This window comes from Phascolarctos cinereus, unplaced genomic scaffold (assembly GCF_003287225.1).
Source record: "Phascolarctos cinereus isolate Bilbo 61053 unplaced genomic scaffold, phaCin_HiC Scaffold_3;HRSCAF=262, whole genome shotgun sequence".
NCBI lineage: Eukaryota > Metazoa > Chordata > Mammalia > Diprotodontia > Phascolarctidae > Phascolarctos > Phascolarctos cinereus.
The window spans coordinates 180829434-180847051 of record NW_027555736.1 but is presented as its reverse complement, the minus strand read 5'-3'; the positions used below and the strand labels follow the sequence as shown (position 1 = coordinate 180847051).

Below are 17618 nucleotides of genomic sequence, written 5' to 3'. Positions count from 1 at the left end.
TCTGCACAGTTCCACAGAATGGGAAACAAAAAACTGTCCCCCTGACTGTGCTCAAGCATGTGATAAGGCAGTCCAAATTAATTACCAGACGCAACCTGTTACAGTGGAAAGCATGGAGGACTTGGAGTCACAGCTCAGATGCTTGTCGGCTTCACAACAATGGACAAGTCATTTGATGTCTTAGACTCATAGTTTCTGCATCTGCAAAATGGGGGTAAATGAGGTAATAACACTTGTACTACCTGCCTCATGGGGCTACTGTGGGGAAAGCACTTTGCAAAGAAACATGAGTTATGATTGTGACTAGCAGGGGATTGATGGTCTAGAGATGCTTTTTCTTTTTCTTTTATTTTCTTTTTCTTCCTTCCTTCCTTCCTTTTTTTTTTGTTGGCCCTTTGGCTTTCTTCAAGTCTCTGCCTGCCTCTATATAAAATTTCATGTGAAAATGTAAGGGGAATACTAAGGAATGCAGCTTAGCTAGTCTGTCTTTCCACCATAGGAAATCTTGTGGCCTCCATCCTCTGGTCCTTGCTCTGGCAAAGTTCCCATGAACCTCAGTGGGAACCCTGCCAGAAGCAAGATGGTGAGGCTGGCCCCAGTGTTGTCAAAGCAAATTAGCTCTGTCTATCTTCCTGGCTGAGTGCTGGAGTTCTTTGCCCTCCTTTATTTGGTTTTTAACCGCCTGTGGTTTAGCATATTTGTATCTCCACTAATACGCAGACCTTTAAAATGTGGTACAGTTCTTTTTTTTATGAGGGAAGTAAATTTAATTTACAGCATAGACATAATATGCATGTGTCTACACACACAAACACATACAAACACACACAAAGCATATTGATTAAACCAGTTTTCCTTTAGCATACTTAATATGCAAAGAGGAATGAAGCACTTCTCTAGCATTAATATAATCTGTTCCCATCCAGAATCAGAGAAACAGGACTGATAAGAACCTTGCTGAGATTTTAACCTTTCTCTGAGATAGCATCAGTAAACAGGCGTTAGTAAAATTAATCTAATAGATTAGGGCAATGGCTAAAACTGAAGCTATGGGATGCCAAAAATAACAGCCAGTCTAAGCAGTGAAAAAAATCAGTTTAACTGGATCTGGGACTGAATGGACCTGTTGTTTGACTCAATTGTCTGGTCAGTTCTGTCAAAATGTCATGCTAGAAGCCACAAGTATGCATGGCCTAAAGGAGAAGACAAAATGGTCTGTAGCCAGACTTTCATTATTTGAGCTAATGTTGGAGGAAAGAAACCCTATTAAATAGAGACATAGATTTGGGACTAGATGGAATCTCAGAGGCCATCTCATCCAATTCCTTTATTTTACAGATGAAGAAAGTGAGGCCCTAAGAGGTTCAGTAACTAGGTAGTACAGTGGATGGAGCACTGAGCCTGTAGTCAGCAAGATCTGAGTTCAAATTGTGCCTCAAACACTTGCCAGATGTGTGAGTCTAAGCAAGTCATTTAACTCAGCCTCAGTTTCCTCATCTATAAAAATAGGGATAAGAATAGCAGCTACCTCTCATATAATCTTATTTGGTACTCACAACAACCCTGAAAGATAGTTACTATTATTATACTAAAATGTAACATGTATTATGTATGTTATATATCACATGTATATGTATAAAGTGTTTGGCAATGTTAAAGGACAATACAAATGCTAGCTATTAAAGTGACTTGGCCAGGATCACACAGGCAGTCAGTAGAAGATCTAGAACCCTTTCCATTTGGTCAAGGTGTTTTCGTGAATAACCTAAACTTGTCAATCCTTAACTGTGAGATGCGCTCATAGGATTGTAGACCTAGAACTGGTAGAGACCACAGAAACTTTCTAGCCCAACGCCTTCATTTCACAAATGAGGAGAGAGGTTAAGAGACTTTCCCAGTTACATAAATAGAGAGCATGGGAGGTAATATTTGAACTCAGGTCCCCTGACTCCAGAGTCAATGATCTTTCCATTGTGACCCACTGATAGAGGCACACACTCAGATCATTAGATGAGAGGTTCTTAATCTAGAGTCCATGGATAAATTTCAGAGGATTCTTGAACTTGGATAGGAAAAATTTACATTTCTATCTCAGTATAATCGATTTCCCTTGTAATCCTGTGTATTTTATATTATGCATTTTAAAACATGTATTCTGAGCAGGAGGGAAGGGATCCATAGGCTTCACCACACTGTCATAGGGGTCCATGACATCAATGAGGTTAAGAATCCCTGATTTAGATTTTCCTACACCCACCCTACTGAACACTCAGCCATAAGCCCCATTACCAGTCACCGAGCTAGGGAAAAAGGAGAAGGGGAGGAGAAGGAAAACTAGAATCCTTGCAAATAATCCACAAAACAGATATTTCACTTATAGATCATTCAGCTATCTTGAGCCCCAAGTGGCTACAAAATCTTACCCATATTCTGCCTTCATTTATGTATTCATTTTCCGGCCTCCTGCCTTATCCCACAAAACTTTGCCAAATAACAAAAAGGTGATCCATATTAAAAAAAAAAAAACATTTTAAGGAAGCTCACCCAAAGTGTCTGGGAAACTCTAAGCATACATGAAAAGATTTTGAGAAATATACGCAGGCATCATGTACAGCATTGCACATAATAAACGTCACATTCTCCCGTAATAAACTGTTACTAATCAGTTCCGAGCTTTACGAAACAATAGGAGAGAAGTGACAATGCTGTCATTTGTATATTCTCCCTCAGTTCTCTAATGGAAAGCTTTTTTTTCCTCTGCCAAGTCATTCCTGACAATGTTAATGATTCACTATAAAGCAGTTTCTGTGCTATGATTTGTGACATTCAGACGGGTTAGATGGGAGGGCTCGGCAGGTTTCCGGGGAGTGTTTTGGATGCAGAAATGCCTTGAAGATAGCACTTTGTTATATTTAGGACAAGTATGACATCCCACTTCAAGGAAGAGGCCCCTATACATATTGAGAAGGGATTTCTATGGTTTAAGTGGGGAGGAGAAGGTTGCTTTAAAAGAATGCTTCTGTGTGTGTTTTTGAGGCAGACATAAAGATAGGAGGTAGAGAAATGGAGGTAGGAGGCAGAAGGATTATGGATAATGGAAGAATTTTGCCTGAGGGTATGTGCCTGCTTTGCCTATTCCTGTATAACTAGAATATTTATAATTCAAATACTTATCTTTAATAATTAAAAACCAAGGAATATTAAAGACAAAAGGTAGAGAATATTATGTACACATGTGTAGGCATCACGCATTAAATCCCTACCATTGCAAAATGCAGCAAGAGGCAGCTTTAAAAGGAGGTTAAAAAGTGAATATTTTAAAATGGCTTGGAAAACAGAATTTCTAATTCACTCCAGTTCTGCCAGAAGTGATACCCTTACTTCTGATTTCTACACACACCATCAGTCATGGGGAGAGATACTAAAAATACCCTACGCGACAATTTGACATCAGCATGTCAACAATTAAAAAGTGGGTACAAATATTTCCGTTTTTTTTTCAAAACCATCAAGTTTTCCTGCTGATTTATGGAAGCCAAGGATTTGAAAAGGAAGGAAGAAAAAGAAAGTGCGAAGTCATTTTCGATTGTTTTTACAGAATACTTAGTTGCACGGTCTGTGTAAACTCGCCTTTACAATGGAATGTAAGATTCTGCCACCAACAGGAATGCTCTCTGATCTTCTGCCTTTCCTCAGACAGCAAAGAAAGAAAGGGGAAAAAAAAGGTATTGCTCTGGATTGAGAAGAATGTTTGAAAAGAGAAAGAGACCTCAACTCTTCCCCCCCCGTTTTATAAAGCTGTCAATTACCACCATGATTATGATGAAAATACTGATATAAAAAAATTTTCAAAGAAAAAATATCATAACTCTGTTAAAAGAGAAATAATGGCCTCCCCCCAAAGGAAATTAATAAATCTATTTCACATGAAAATTAAAAAGGTTTAGAGAATGTAATCTGTGGCCAAAAGAACAACAGTTTAAATTTCAAAAACAGAAAAGCAAAAAGCTTAGCAGCCAAAATATGGGTAAACCAAGAGCCTGAGTGAAATGATGGATGCATAAATGGCCAGGTGTCTAGTGTTGTTGTTTTTATAAAGTAAGTGGCCTCTATGCAAGTGGAATTATGGCTGGTAGTTTCGACTGTTGTTTAAAAAATCAGAGGTGTTAATATTTACACCTCTCCTCATTATGTTAAAGAAGAGATTAATGAAGAGTTAAGCATCCATATCTTTTAGCTTCTCCAGCATGCCAAGTGATTCCCAGTTGAACATTAACTCAACTTGACAATAATAAGGTATGTAGGGAGGAAAAGGGAGAGCAAGTCTTGTGTGCCCCTCTGCTATGCACCTACACATTAAAAGAATGGCACCAATCAATAATTAGGCCATTATGTTGTGCTAGTAATGAAATGGAAAGTTACACCAAAGATTAATGATTGTAATGTCACTTATTTTTAGGACCAGGCCAAAGGTCCACCTGGTGTGACACCTGTCGTAAGAATGGTATCCCCCCTCTCCTGCATACCTCTACTGCACCACTATGGACCAGAACAGTGTTATGAAAGACAGGTGATTTCACAGGTCACCTACAGTTTCAAAATGGTGCATGTGTGCTAGCCATCATTGGGTTTCACATTCTCATTCACTTTCTCTCTGGGGTTCATTCTTTCTCAGCAAAAAAAAAAAAAACCAAAAAACATAGATATTAAAATGGATTTTTAAAAGAATTGGGGGAGGGGAATCTTCCATACATATCATGTGTGTGTGTATGTACGCATGTGTATATATGTATGTGTGTATGTATGCATATGTGTATATATGTGTGCGTATATATATATATACGCACACATATATATACACACACATTTTATATATATATATATATATATTTTTTAAACAGAAAACAGAATTCTTGTTTATGGGCATATCTGAAAGCAGAGATTTTGAACAAGATATCCTTTTATTTAAATTAATCTGGCAGCTTAAAGTCTTAATTATATGGGTCATTGAATGGTTAAGGGACTTTCCAGTTGTCATGCAACTAGTATAGGTCAGAGTCAAGATATGATCCTAGGTCTTCCCATCTCCAAGGCCAATTCTCCTCCACCACCAAGTGCCACCAACTCTCCCATCCTCCTGTCTTATGATTCCATTATTCCCGAATCCTACAGTTGCCTACTGCCTTTAACTTACTTCCTTAGTTTGTCAAACTATGGCACGTTGGAAAGAGCCAGAAGACGTGAGTTCTAGTCATAGTTCTTATGCTTATTAACTTCTCTGAATTTCAATTCCCTCATCTGTTAAAGGGACATAGTAATAAATAACAGCTAGCATCTATACAGTTTGCAAAACATTTTACAAATATTATCTCAATTTATCCTCATAACAGCTCTGGCGGAGGAGTTAAGGGCTATTATTATCCCCATTTTACAGATGAGGAAATGGAGGCTGGCAGATTAAATGACTTGCTCAGGGTCACCCAGCTGGGCAAGTATCTGAGGCTGGATTCAAATTCAGGTCTTCCTGACTCTGAATCCAGAGCCCTAGCCACTGTGCCACATAGCTGCCAATAATATCTAAGCTACCTGTCTCACAGATTTATGTGAAGAATGTGCCTCATAAAGTATAATGCCTTATGTATACATATATGTATATGTAATAACGACATTTCATTCTGTAAAGTGCAATATGTATTATAAAGTGATTGGCACACCAGCAGGTAACTTTCTATATTTTCCTTTCTGCTGCTCAAAGACTCTTTGGAGCCTTCAACAAAGTACAATATTAAAATTTGAAAGCAAAGTATGGAGTCACTTTCATTGATGCCCAGTTCACTGTGAAAGGTAATGTTGAATGAGAGTTACCCTGATCTTTACTATTTAACTCTGTAAGTATTTAACTCCCTGCCTTCCTGCAGTTGTCATTGACACAGGATGTTTAAGTACTATGGAAAAACGTTTCTTTTTTCTAAATGCAATGGCTATTAATTTCACAGTGTGACCCTCTGTTCTCATATTATTTGGCAGATTTCTCTGTACCCTTCACAAAGTTAAATATTTCAATTGAGATGTTTCAGTCTTTTTTTTTCTTTCCCAGCGTGATAATATGAGGCTTTGCAACTTCCTATAATGTGTAAATTCTCCTGTACCTTTATCTATCCTAGTTGCCCTTCTCTAAGATTAATGCCTAATTCTCAAAAAGAAATTGCTTTTTCATTTTTATTTTTGTAAAGATTTGCATTCTCTCACTCCCTTTCCCATTCCCCCAGAAATCTCTTTCAAGAAGAACTGTGTATCTCTGGCTAAGGGAGTATTCTGGGTTTTCATTTAGCAACATACTTAACAGAACATTTTTCCAGACTTTTCTTCAGTTTATCTTTTCAAATCCTTTTGCATAAAATAGAGGATCATGAAGGAAATCTATCTAACCCGACAAATAAGAATAATCTGCCTTGTGACATGCAGCCTGTCCCTGGAGTAATTTCCTGGATTTTCCTCCCAAGATAGCAATCGTTCATTCCCAAAACAGATAATTGCTATAAATATCTCATGAGTCTCTTAGTAAGACTTCAGAAGAAGTTTTTGTTGGTATACCAGATAGCGGACCACGAATTTTACCTATTGACTACAGGAATCACTGGCTACATGAGACTTTTTCTGGTTTTATATCTCAGAGGTGCTTTAAGCCAATCCTTGAATGCTGGTATGGTTGTACTGATGTCACTCTTAAGGTCCCCATGCTTTCTGGTTTAATTTAGACCTCTGCTCCAGCTAGGTTCTGTACTTACTCTACAACACTTCCTCTCACCCTACACGCTCAACCCACAGCAGCATTGAGACCTGTTCTAAAGAGAAAGCAAATCTCAAGTAATCTCTTAGATTCTACTCTATCCTACATGACTCTTTGTATGTTGCATACCTAAAGACCCTTCCATAGCTGGGAGCCTGTGAGGTATAGACAGAGTATCTACTTTTTCTAGGGCCCATTGTAACCCCATGGCCATATATGATGACTCCCTTCTTTTCCATTTTGAAGTATAAAGATCATAATTTCCCTAAGAACTGAACGTTGTTCTTCAGATTCAGAGAACCATGTGAAGACTTACACAAATGGATGAAGAGTGACAAAAACAGGACCAGAAAATATATATATGTATGTGTGTGTGTGTGTGTGTATATGCATATATTATGTATTCATTGTTGTTCAGTCATTCAGCATTGTCCAGTTTTTTGTGACCCCATTTGGGGTTTCCTTGGCAATGATACTGGAGTCCTTTGCCATTTCCTTCTTTAGCTCATATTACAGATGAGGAAACTGAGGCAGAGTTAAGTGACTTGCCCATGTACAGGGCCGCATTTGAACTAAGGTCTTCCTGACTGTAGGCCCAGTGCTCTATCCACTACTCCACCTACACACACACACACACACACACACACACACACACACACACACATACATATATACGTATGTTACATAATTATTGCATATAATTACATAGTTGTTATATATTATTACATTGTAGTTTTGTGGTTACATAGTTATAATTGTTGTCATTATACATGCATATTTGTATGTATACGCATTGTGCATAGATATGTGTATACACATGTATGTATGCATAGATATATGTATGTTGCATATGTTACACACATATGTATGTATATGGAGAGAGAGAAAAGGAGAGAGAGAGAAGGAGAGGCAACAATGTAAAATGGAAGACCAAAAAACGAAACTAAATGATACATCTATGCATGACCCCCAGAGAAGAGTTTAAATAAAGACCCCAGAAGAGAGCTGAGAAAACAACTTCTCAACCTTCTTTGCAGAGGTGGGAACCTGTGGATGTGAGTTCTCCAAAGAAGAGACAAAAAGAGAGATCAAACGACCCAAGGATTAAACAAACACAGACAGGAATCAGGAGATAATCAGAGCCTTCAGAGGAGACAAAAAGGAGGTAGTCAGAGGGTTGGGAGAAAAATCAAGATAGAGAAAAGTCACAGAGACCAAGGGGGGAGAGAATTTCAAGATAGAGGGTATGGTCAAGCATGTAAGTAAAATACTACAGAAAAGTCAAGGAAAATGAGGACTAAGAAAAGACCACTGGATTGAACAAATTCACTGGTGACCCTTGAGAGCCCAATTTCAGTAGTGATGAAGACAGATGACTGATTGTAGGAGATAAATAGTGGTGTTGATTAATGAAAGCTGAAGAAAGAGAAAAAGCAGGCATCGACCACACATTCCAAAACTTTGACAGTGAATAGTAAGAGAGGAATAATACAGTGTCGTGGAGAGTCATCAGGGTCAAACAAAGGGGTTTTTTTGTTTTGTTTTGTTTTGTTTTGTTTTCTGTCTGAAGACAGAGAAGAAAGAGGCAATGGAGGAGAGATTAAAGCTTCCAGGGAAAAAAGAATAAATAAGAACTTTCAGGAAGGATAAAATCAAGAACAAAAGTGGAGGGGTCAGCCTTGGCAAAGAGGGATGGCTCTTCTTCTCGCCAGTCCTTTGTTGCAATAGGTAAAAATTGATTGTGGATTTTACATAAGATATCTCTTACCAAAAGCTCTAAGGACTTCCACATCTTTTAATTCATTTCCCTCCACAACACCTCTATAATAATAAAAATTCTGTCATAACTAATACATACAGCATTTTAAGATTTGCAGACATTCTCTTCACACATCCCTGTGACATATGTAGAATAAGAATTCTTTTCCTCATTTTACAGACATGAAGTTTGAGAATTAGAAGTTAAAGGATTCAAATCCATCCAGATACTGAAGTAGGATTAAAATCTAGGTTTTCTAAGTCTTAAATACTATATGCTATTCAAAGTATAGATGCTGCTATCCTCATTTCAGGGGTTTTGAAACTAAGTCATTGAAAGGGTATATTAAGATCTTACAACACACAGGCATATTGCAACTTGATTACAAGTTTCTTGACATAATAATGCAGTAATAATATTTTGTTTTGCTTCTTGTTTGTTAGAATATGATATAGAATATATAGAGAGTATAAAATATGATACTAACATGATGTTAAAAGATCTAGACTCTAGAGGAATGTTTATTGGATAATATAGTCTCTTTTGTGTCCTTGGTACTTTCCTCCTTCCATCTGACTCCTGAAACTTGTCTTGTCCCCACAATCATATTCTCTGTCTGTCTCTGTCTCTTTCTTTTTCTCTCTGTCTCTCTGTCTCTCCCTTTCTCTGTCTCTGTTTCTGTCTGTCCCTTTCTCTCTGTCACTCTGTCTCTGTCTCTCCCACTCTGCCTCTGTCTCTGTCTGTCTGTCACTCTCTCTCTCATCTCTCTCTCTCTTGAATTTTCATTCTCCCTATCTACTAACTCCTTCCCACAGCTTACAAACTTATTCATCTCTTCCATCACTAAAAAATAAGTAAATAAAGTGACTTGACCCTACAATTTCCTTGAACTACTATTCTATCTCTTTTCTCCCTTTCATAGAAAAAAACACAAAATGGTTGAGTCATTGCTTCCACTTGCTCTCCTTTCCCTCACTTCTCTAATATTGCTCCATCCAAGGTTTACATGATTTCTTGATTGTCAAATCTGATGATCTTTACTCAGTTCTCTTTCTTCTTGACTCCTCCATAGCATCTAGTGCTAGTGACTTCCTCCTTCTCCTAAAAACTCTCTACTTCCTGAGTTTTGTGCTGCTGCTCTCTCCTGGTTTTCTTCTTGCTTGTTGGGCTACTTTTTCCCAATACCCTTGGCTGGATTATTATTCATGTTCCTCCTCTTATTTGTGGGGGCAAGAGAAGGCTCTGTGTTCGACCTTATTCTCTTCTGTCTGTATATTCTCCTCTTGGTCTGATTAGCTCCCATAGATTCAACTATCATCTCTCTGCAAAAGACTCCCAGAGCGGCATCCATAGAGGATACATAATAAATGTTTGTCATATGAATGAATGCACAAGATGAAAAGCCATCAATGAGTTATGATCTGCAATTGGAAGGAGGGCCTACATCAATGAGATCACTAATCCACTGAAGAATTGAAGTAGATATCATCAATAACGTCAAAGCAATAGGTTCTCTCCTTTTAAGATATAGTTTGTTTCTCTGTGTTCCTTCACCAAAAATTGGACAGCCATCCTACAAATGTGCCATCAGTCACAGAGAGGAGTAGGTGGGAAAATGTGGGAAAAAAGAATTAATATGAAACCATCAACATTTCTAGAAAACCAACACAAAGTTTAGGCCCAATTGAGTGGGTTGCTAATGTAACCTTTTCATAAAATAATGCCAGGATGCAATTTTCAGAACCTTTCTGTGCCCCATTATTTCATTTTCTTCTCATCCTACAGAATATCTAGGGTAAGGACAATGGTAGCCCAAATTGGTAAGTAGAATGCTCAAGGTCATATGGAGATTGTGAAAATTGACATTTAATGTATCTGTGGTTTTCTTAATATGGGTGAGATGCAGATTATAACCCATCCCTACTCTCTTATGATGAGAGCCTTATCCATGTCCTTCCATAAATATTCCAAAGTGGGTCTTCCAAACATGGTGGGACATTATGTGCATACCAAAGGAGCACATAGGCAATCCATTCATTTAGCCTTGCCCTCAATATGCAAGCAGTTCACCATTTTCCAATAATACACATTTCTAATCAATGAGGTTAATATGTTGTAGTAGAATAAGTGCTAGGTTTGGAATCAGAAGACTTGTTTAAATTCTGGCTCTGATATGGCCTATGTGTCTTTGGGCAAGTCACTTGACATCAGTTTTCTTCCTTGTAAAATAAAGAGGTTGGGCTAGATGATCTTTGAGGTTCCTTCCAGCTTTGTGAGCCACTATATCACTTAGACTACTTCTCTGGTGTAGTCTTTAGCTGCCAACATGCTACAGCTCACTTGTGCCCAGCATGCATTTCTCCATTGCCTATGGGTGAATAGGAAGTTAAATTCTTCAGAATCAAGTATTCTAGGACTCCCAGAAAATGGTAGATGGACTTTTGTTTCAGGGAGAAGCTTGGTCTTGATAAAAGAACTATGTAATTATGCTAAGGCAATCTCAGCTCTTATCCTCCTGTTGTTCAAATTTGGGCTCAGTTCACTGTCCATCCACATTATCCATCTATCCAACTGCATGGTAGTCTATGTGACAGGACTTCTTTATCTGCTGTTTTCTTCTGTATTTTTGGTTAGGCTGAACTTTCTTGAGTGATTATGGATCTCAGCTTCCTCATCTGTAAAATGAGCTGGAGAAGGAGGTGGCAAATCACTTTAGTATCTTTGCCAAGAAAATCCCAAATGTGGTCATGAAGAGTCAGACATGACTGAAATGACTGAAAAACAACAGTAAGTGTTCCAGGGTTCTGGGCATTTAGTACAATATCATCTAAAGCTAGGAGCATATGGGAGAACTCAACATCTATAGCAGGAGTTTTTACCCTATTTTGTGTTTCATAGATCATTCTTACAGTCCAGTGAAGCCTATTGGCCCATTCTCAGAATAATGTTTTTAAGTTCATGAAACAAAATGCATAAGATGACCAAATTTATCAAAATATTTTAAAAAGAATAATTCCACAGACCTTACTTTGAAAACCCCTGGTTAGAGAATCCTTCTTCATTTAAACTGTTCTGGGCATCCTTCATGACAATAGCAAATACCTTTGGCAAGCCTAACTCTCCCTATTTTATGCCTCACTTGATATTTATAATCAGAGAATAATCAAATAAAGTTCTCTCTGTTATTAATTACATCTTTCAAGAAATCCTGCATGATTTTGACAAATGCATGGGAGACGCCTTGTTGGAGGAAAGCCTTACAAGGTAGTGTTTATTCAATTGAATCAAATGTGTTTTTTTTCTTTCATAGTCAACAAACAATAAGCATTGTGAAAATGTGTATACTTTATACATTTTAGTCAATTGCAGGCTTATAGAGATATGGTCTGCTGTAAAATATTTGATGTGAATGCATGCCTATTTCTTTCGTATACTTTCATCAAGGATGGCCTTAAAGTAAGTATAAACTATTTTCATAAAGATATGAAAGGGTGGCAAATACACTTGTAGGTGATTAGTTAATATTATATTAATTGCTTTTTTGGTAATAATAAAATCCTTAAAGCATACTGAGATCTCTGGGTCAAGGCATATGGATATTTTAGTCAATATATTATAGAAATTCCAAATTGCTTACCAGAATGGTTAGCCAATTCACAGTATATCAGTGTGTCTATCGTTCTGCAATCTCTACACCTTAAATGTTTCCATTTATTATCAAGGTGGTTTTTTTTTCAATTTTATTGGGTGTGAGGTGAAACCGGAAATTTGTTTGATTTTATTTCTCTTATTATTAGGGTCTTAAACAATTATTTTATATGCTTATTTATAGCTTGCAGCTTTTCTTTTGAAAATTGTTTTTTTGTGAATTGATCCAACCATTCTGGAGAGCAATTTGGAACTATGCCCAAAGGGCTTACAAACTATGCATATCCTTTGATCCATCGATACCACTACTAAGTCTGTATTCCAAAGAAATCAAAGTGGGGGAAAGATCTATTTATACAAAAATACTATAACAGTTCTTTTTGTGATGCTAAAAATTGGAAATTGAGGGCACACCCATCAACTGGGGAATGACTGAACAAATTTTGGTATATGATTATAATGAAATAGTATTGCGCTATGAGAAATGACAAGCAAGATGATTTCAGAAAAATCTGGACTTACATGAACTGATACAGAGTGAAGTGAGCAAAACCAAGAGAACATTATACATAGCAATGGCAATATTGTATGATGAACAACTGTGGATGACTTAGTTATTCTAAATAATACAATGATCCAAGGAAATCCCAAAAGACTCATGATGAAAAATTCTGTCTGCCTCCACAGAAAGAACTGATGGAATCTGAATATAGTCCAAAGAACACTAGTTTTTCTTCTTCCCTTCCTTTGTTTTTCTTTTTTCTTTCTTTCTCATTTGAGGCTTTTTTTTTCACAAAATGACTAATATGGAAATGTTTTACATGACTGCACATATATAGCCTATATCAGGTTGCTTACCATCTCAGGGAGGGTGGAAGAAAAGAGGGAGGGATGGAATTTGGAACTCAAAACTTAAAACAAATGAATATTAAAAATTACATGTGATAGGAGGAAAATAAAATATTATTAAAGAAGGAAGAAAGAAAATTGCTCATTCATTTCTTTTGCACACATCCATTGTGAATGGCACTTTGACTTATTTATCTGTGTTAGTTCCCAATATATCTGGGATATCAGACCCTTATCAGAGATTATTCAAGTATGTTTCCCCAGTTGACAGCTTCTTTTCTGTACTAATTTTATTAATGCAAAAACTTTCACCTTTTATGCAGTCAAAATTGCCTGTTTTATATTTTGTAAATTTCTTGTTTGATCATAAGAATTCTTTCCCTTAGCTACAGCTAGCAACAATACCTGGACTTATTCTTATCTATGTTTCTGAACAGTGTGACTTTTAACGTGCAAGTTACATTTTGAATTTGTTGAGTAATATGGTGTAAGGTGCTGATCTAAAGCTAATACTTTGCATTTGTCCCAGCAGTTCTTGTCAAAGAGGCAGTTTTTATCTGAGAAATTCGTGTTCTTGAATTTAGGTTATCCTACATTATTGAGATCATTTTCTTTTTATTCTTCCTCATCTAGTCTGTTCCACTGATCTATTTTTTTGTCAGTACCAAACAATGTTGTTGATTACTACTTTATAACAATTTGAGATCTCAAAGGGCTATTCTCTCTCATTCCAACTTTTGTTTTCATTATTTCCTTTCAGATTCTAGACCTTTTGTTCTTTCAAATGAATTTTATTATTGGTTTTTCTAGCTGTATTAAGTATCCCCTTGGTAATATCATTGTTTTTTATTATTTTAGTGTTGTCCAAACCTCAGAAATGATATCATTCCAATTATTTAAATCATTTTTTTCTTTAAAGAGTGCTTTGTGATTGTATTTATATATGTCATGAATGTACCTTGGTAGATTGATTCCCAGATATTTAATTCATTTGGTAGGTATTTTGAATAGGATTACCATTTGTATTTTTTCCTCTTATTTTGTGCTGTTGCTATAAAGAAATGTTGCTTCCCCATTGATAACTGGTCAAAAGATATGAACAGTCAGCTTTCAGAAGAAGAAATTAAAACAAACAATAGTCACATGAAAAAATCCTCTAAATCAGTATCAACTAAAGAAATGCAAATTAAAATAACTCTAATATACCACCTCACATTTATCATATTGGCTAACATGACAGAAAAGGTATATAATAAATGCTAGAGGAGGTGTGGAAAAATTGGAACACTAATGTACTGTTGGTGGAGTTGTGAATTGGTCCAACTATTCTGGAGAACAAATTGGAACTAAACCCAAAGGGCTATAAAATTGCATATACCCTTGACCCAGAAATATCGTTACTAGGTCTGTATCCTAAAGAGATCAAAGAAAAGGGCTAAGAACATATTTATTCAAAAATATTTATAGCAGCTCTTTTTGTTGTGGCAAAGAATTAGAAATTGAGGGCTGCTCATCAATTGGCTATTAGCTGAACAAGTCATAAATGATTATGATAGAATACTACTGTACTGTTAGAAATGATAAGTTGGGGGTAGCTAGGTTGTGCAGTGGATAGAGCACCAGCTCAGGAGTCAGAAGAGTTCAAATCCGGCTTCAAACACATAACATTCACTAACTTTGTGACTCTGGGCAAGTCACTTAAACCCAATTGCTAGAAAGAAAGAAAGAAAGAAAGAAAGAAAGAAAGAAAGAAAGAAAGAAAGAAAGAAAGAAAGAAAGAAAGAAAGAAAGAAAGAAAGAAAGAAAGAAAGAAAGAAAGAAAGAAAGAAAGAAAGAAACAAGGAAAGAAAGAAAGAGAATGAAAAGTTGGGTGGTTTCAAGAAAACAGAAAGAAATGATTATTAATAATCAATGATTTGGAAATTCAATTTCCCCTTTTATCCTTTACCCTCATTTCAAGACCCCAGTCTCTGAAGATGAGCTAACCTTCCCCTCTATATAGACCCCCTCCCCAAGTGGGGCAGCTATTGTGTTCTACTCAGGTTTCGGTGGGGATAAAATTTTTTAATAGATTGCGCAAGGCTAAGACTAACTTAGAAATAAATCAGAGTTCAGGTCCAGCTCTCATTGTAATATGCATTTTCTCATTAATTGTTAGCCAATCAGAGTTGATTGACACCTTGGAGAACATGCCCTTCTAAAAGAGTGTATAAGCCATGAGCCCACAATCATGATTATCTTTGGACTATGAAAGAGACAGCCAAATGACCATCTTTTTAACAAAATGCTGGCATTATTAATAAAATTATTAAATTACCCAGAAATTATGTCTCTTGAACCTTTTTAAATGCCACAAAATCTAGGAAGTCTTTATCAACTGATACAAAGTGAAGTGAGAAGAACCAGGAGAACACTGTAATATTGTAATGATGATCAACTGTGAATGACTTAGCTATTCTCAGCAATGCAATCAATGATCCAAGGCAATCCTAAAAGACTTGTGATGAAAAACACTATCAACTCCACAGAAAGAATTGATGGAGTGTGAATTCAGATCAAAGCTTACTTTCAAAACTTTCTTTATTTTTCTTGTTTTTTTTGTGTATGTTTTCTTTTGCAACATAGTTAATATGGAAATCTGTTTTGCATAACTTAATATGCATAATCAATATCACATTGCTTGCCTTCTCAAGAGGTGAGGAAGGAGTGAGAGGAAGGGAGAGAATTCATGACTCAATTTTTTTTTTGCCTTTTCTCCACTCTTTTTTTTTATTAATTTATTTTGATTTATCAACAACTACTTCCATAAGCAGGACTCAAATTTTTTAAAAATGTTAAAATAATTTTAATGTAATTAGGAAAGATTTAACAAAATAAATAAAAAACATAAAAAGAAATTTTGCTAATTTTGTGGATTTATTCTATATTTTGATACATTATTATAATAATCAATTTCATGTTTATGAAGTTATTTTATGCTTCATGCTTTATTTTTATGCTATTATGTTCATCATTACCCAACTCTCCATCTTTTTTTTTTTAATATTGAAAAATACTTTGTTAAATGTTTCCTGTATAACACTGGCAAATATTTTCTACTTCATTTCTTCAAGTGGTAAAATGAACAAAAGATGATATTTTATCTTTAATGACAAGAAACAACAATATGAGTCTCAACTATTGATGATAAAGTCCATGAGGGCTAAGCTGTTTTCTCACGAACTCTTGCTCAGCAGCTTTACCTTTTCTTTCTAATTTGGCATTTTGCACTGGATCTTGTGTTTCTTCTTGGTTATAGATAGGATCTGGTCAAATGCTAGGCTTTATATACTCATGGGGAAATACCTATAGGATAACGACATAATATTATCTTGCCATTTGATGTCAAGTCAAGTTCAACCTTCGTGTATTTTCTTGAACAATTAATTTCCGTTTCCTGGGCTTCAGTTGGCACTTCAGTATAGTCATCTAGAAAAGAAGAATATGTAGGATTTTAACAAAAACAATATATAGTTCCTTTCTGAACTGCAATTTGCCAGCTAAAGGCAATTTTACATAAGCACACTTCTGGATAAGCCTGATTTAACACCATGCTGGGTAATTAATGATGATGATGATGATGATGATGATGATGATGATGATGATAATGATAATGATAATAGTAATTCACATTTACATAGAACTTCAAAATTTACAAACTTTTATAAATATTATCTCACTTAATTCTCACAACAACTCTGGGAGGTTAAATGCTGTTATTATCCCCATTTTACAGATAAGGAAACTGAGACAGTAGTTAATTGACTTAACCCAGGATTATACAGCTAGTAAATGTCTAACATAGGATTTTATCTCAGATTTTCCTGACTCCAGGTTCAGCACTCTCTACCACCTAGCTGCTTAATAAACACAAGTATCAGGTGGTGTTAAAAATGTTTTGAAAAGAAATCACTTTTTTTCAACTACTTTCAGGATGTATGTTTCTACTTCACCTTTTGAGGGCTCTATCCCAACAAAACACTAGTAGAAGCTACACTCACCCAACCCTCATGCACCAGAAACCTCCAACACTTTTCTCAAAGAACGTATTTGTGATACATAGATGTGGACCTTTTGCATAGCAAGCATATTTTTGGACTCTCTTTTTTACGCTCAAATCAAGTTTTGCAAAATATTTTTCACCATCCTTTACATTGACATCACTGAATATTAAAATATATACATTGATTTATTCTGGAGAACCTTATCAAGTTTTTAATAGAATTTTCTTCCTCATCATCTGCAACAGAAGAAGATATGTAAGCTGCATTCATTTTCACAGTAGTTTTGTTTTATTTTGTTTTTGGCGCTTATGATTACTACGATTTGAAATACACAAATGTTTCATGAAATGTGTCTTTGGACATATAAGACAAAATCCCCATTTTCCTTCAAATTTCATCTCAAATTGTACCTTCCCTCTGAGATTGTTGTTCTGTTATTTAATTGTGTCTGACTCTTCGTGACCCCCGTAGACCATGTCACACCAATAATGTCCATGGGGTTTTCTTGGCAAAGATACTGGAGTGGCTT

General features: G+C 36.0%; 1 protein-coding gene across 4 annotated transcripts in view; it reads right to left on the bottom strand.

The window, feature by feature from the left end:
- Nucleotides 1–15645: 15645 nt before the first annotated feature.
- LOC144456327 (uncharacterized) overlaps nucleotides 15646–17618 on the bottom strand; it is a 59739-nt gene continuing 57766 nt past the window's right edge. For 3 of the 4 annotated variants that reach the window (XR_013485395.1, XR_013485397.1, XM_078151320.1), the window contains one exon: nucleotides 15646–16514. Coding sequence is in view for 1 of the 4 variants with exons in the window: in XM_078151320.1 (XP_078007446.1) it covers nucleotides 16378–16514 (137 nt within the window). In the remaining 3 variants the exon portion in view is untranslated. The remainder of the gene's footprint in view (nucleotides 16515–17618) is intronic. The other variant, XR_013485396.1, reaches the window with a different exon arrangement.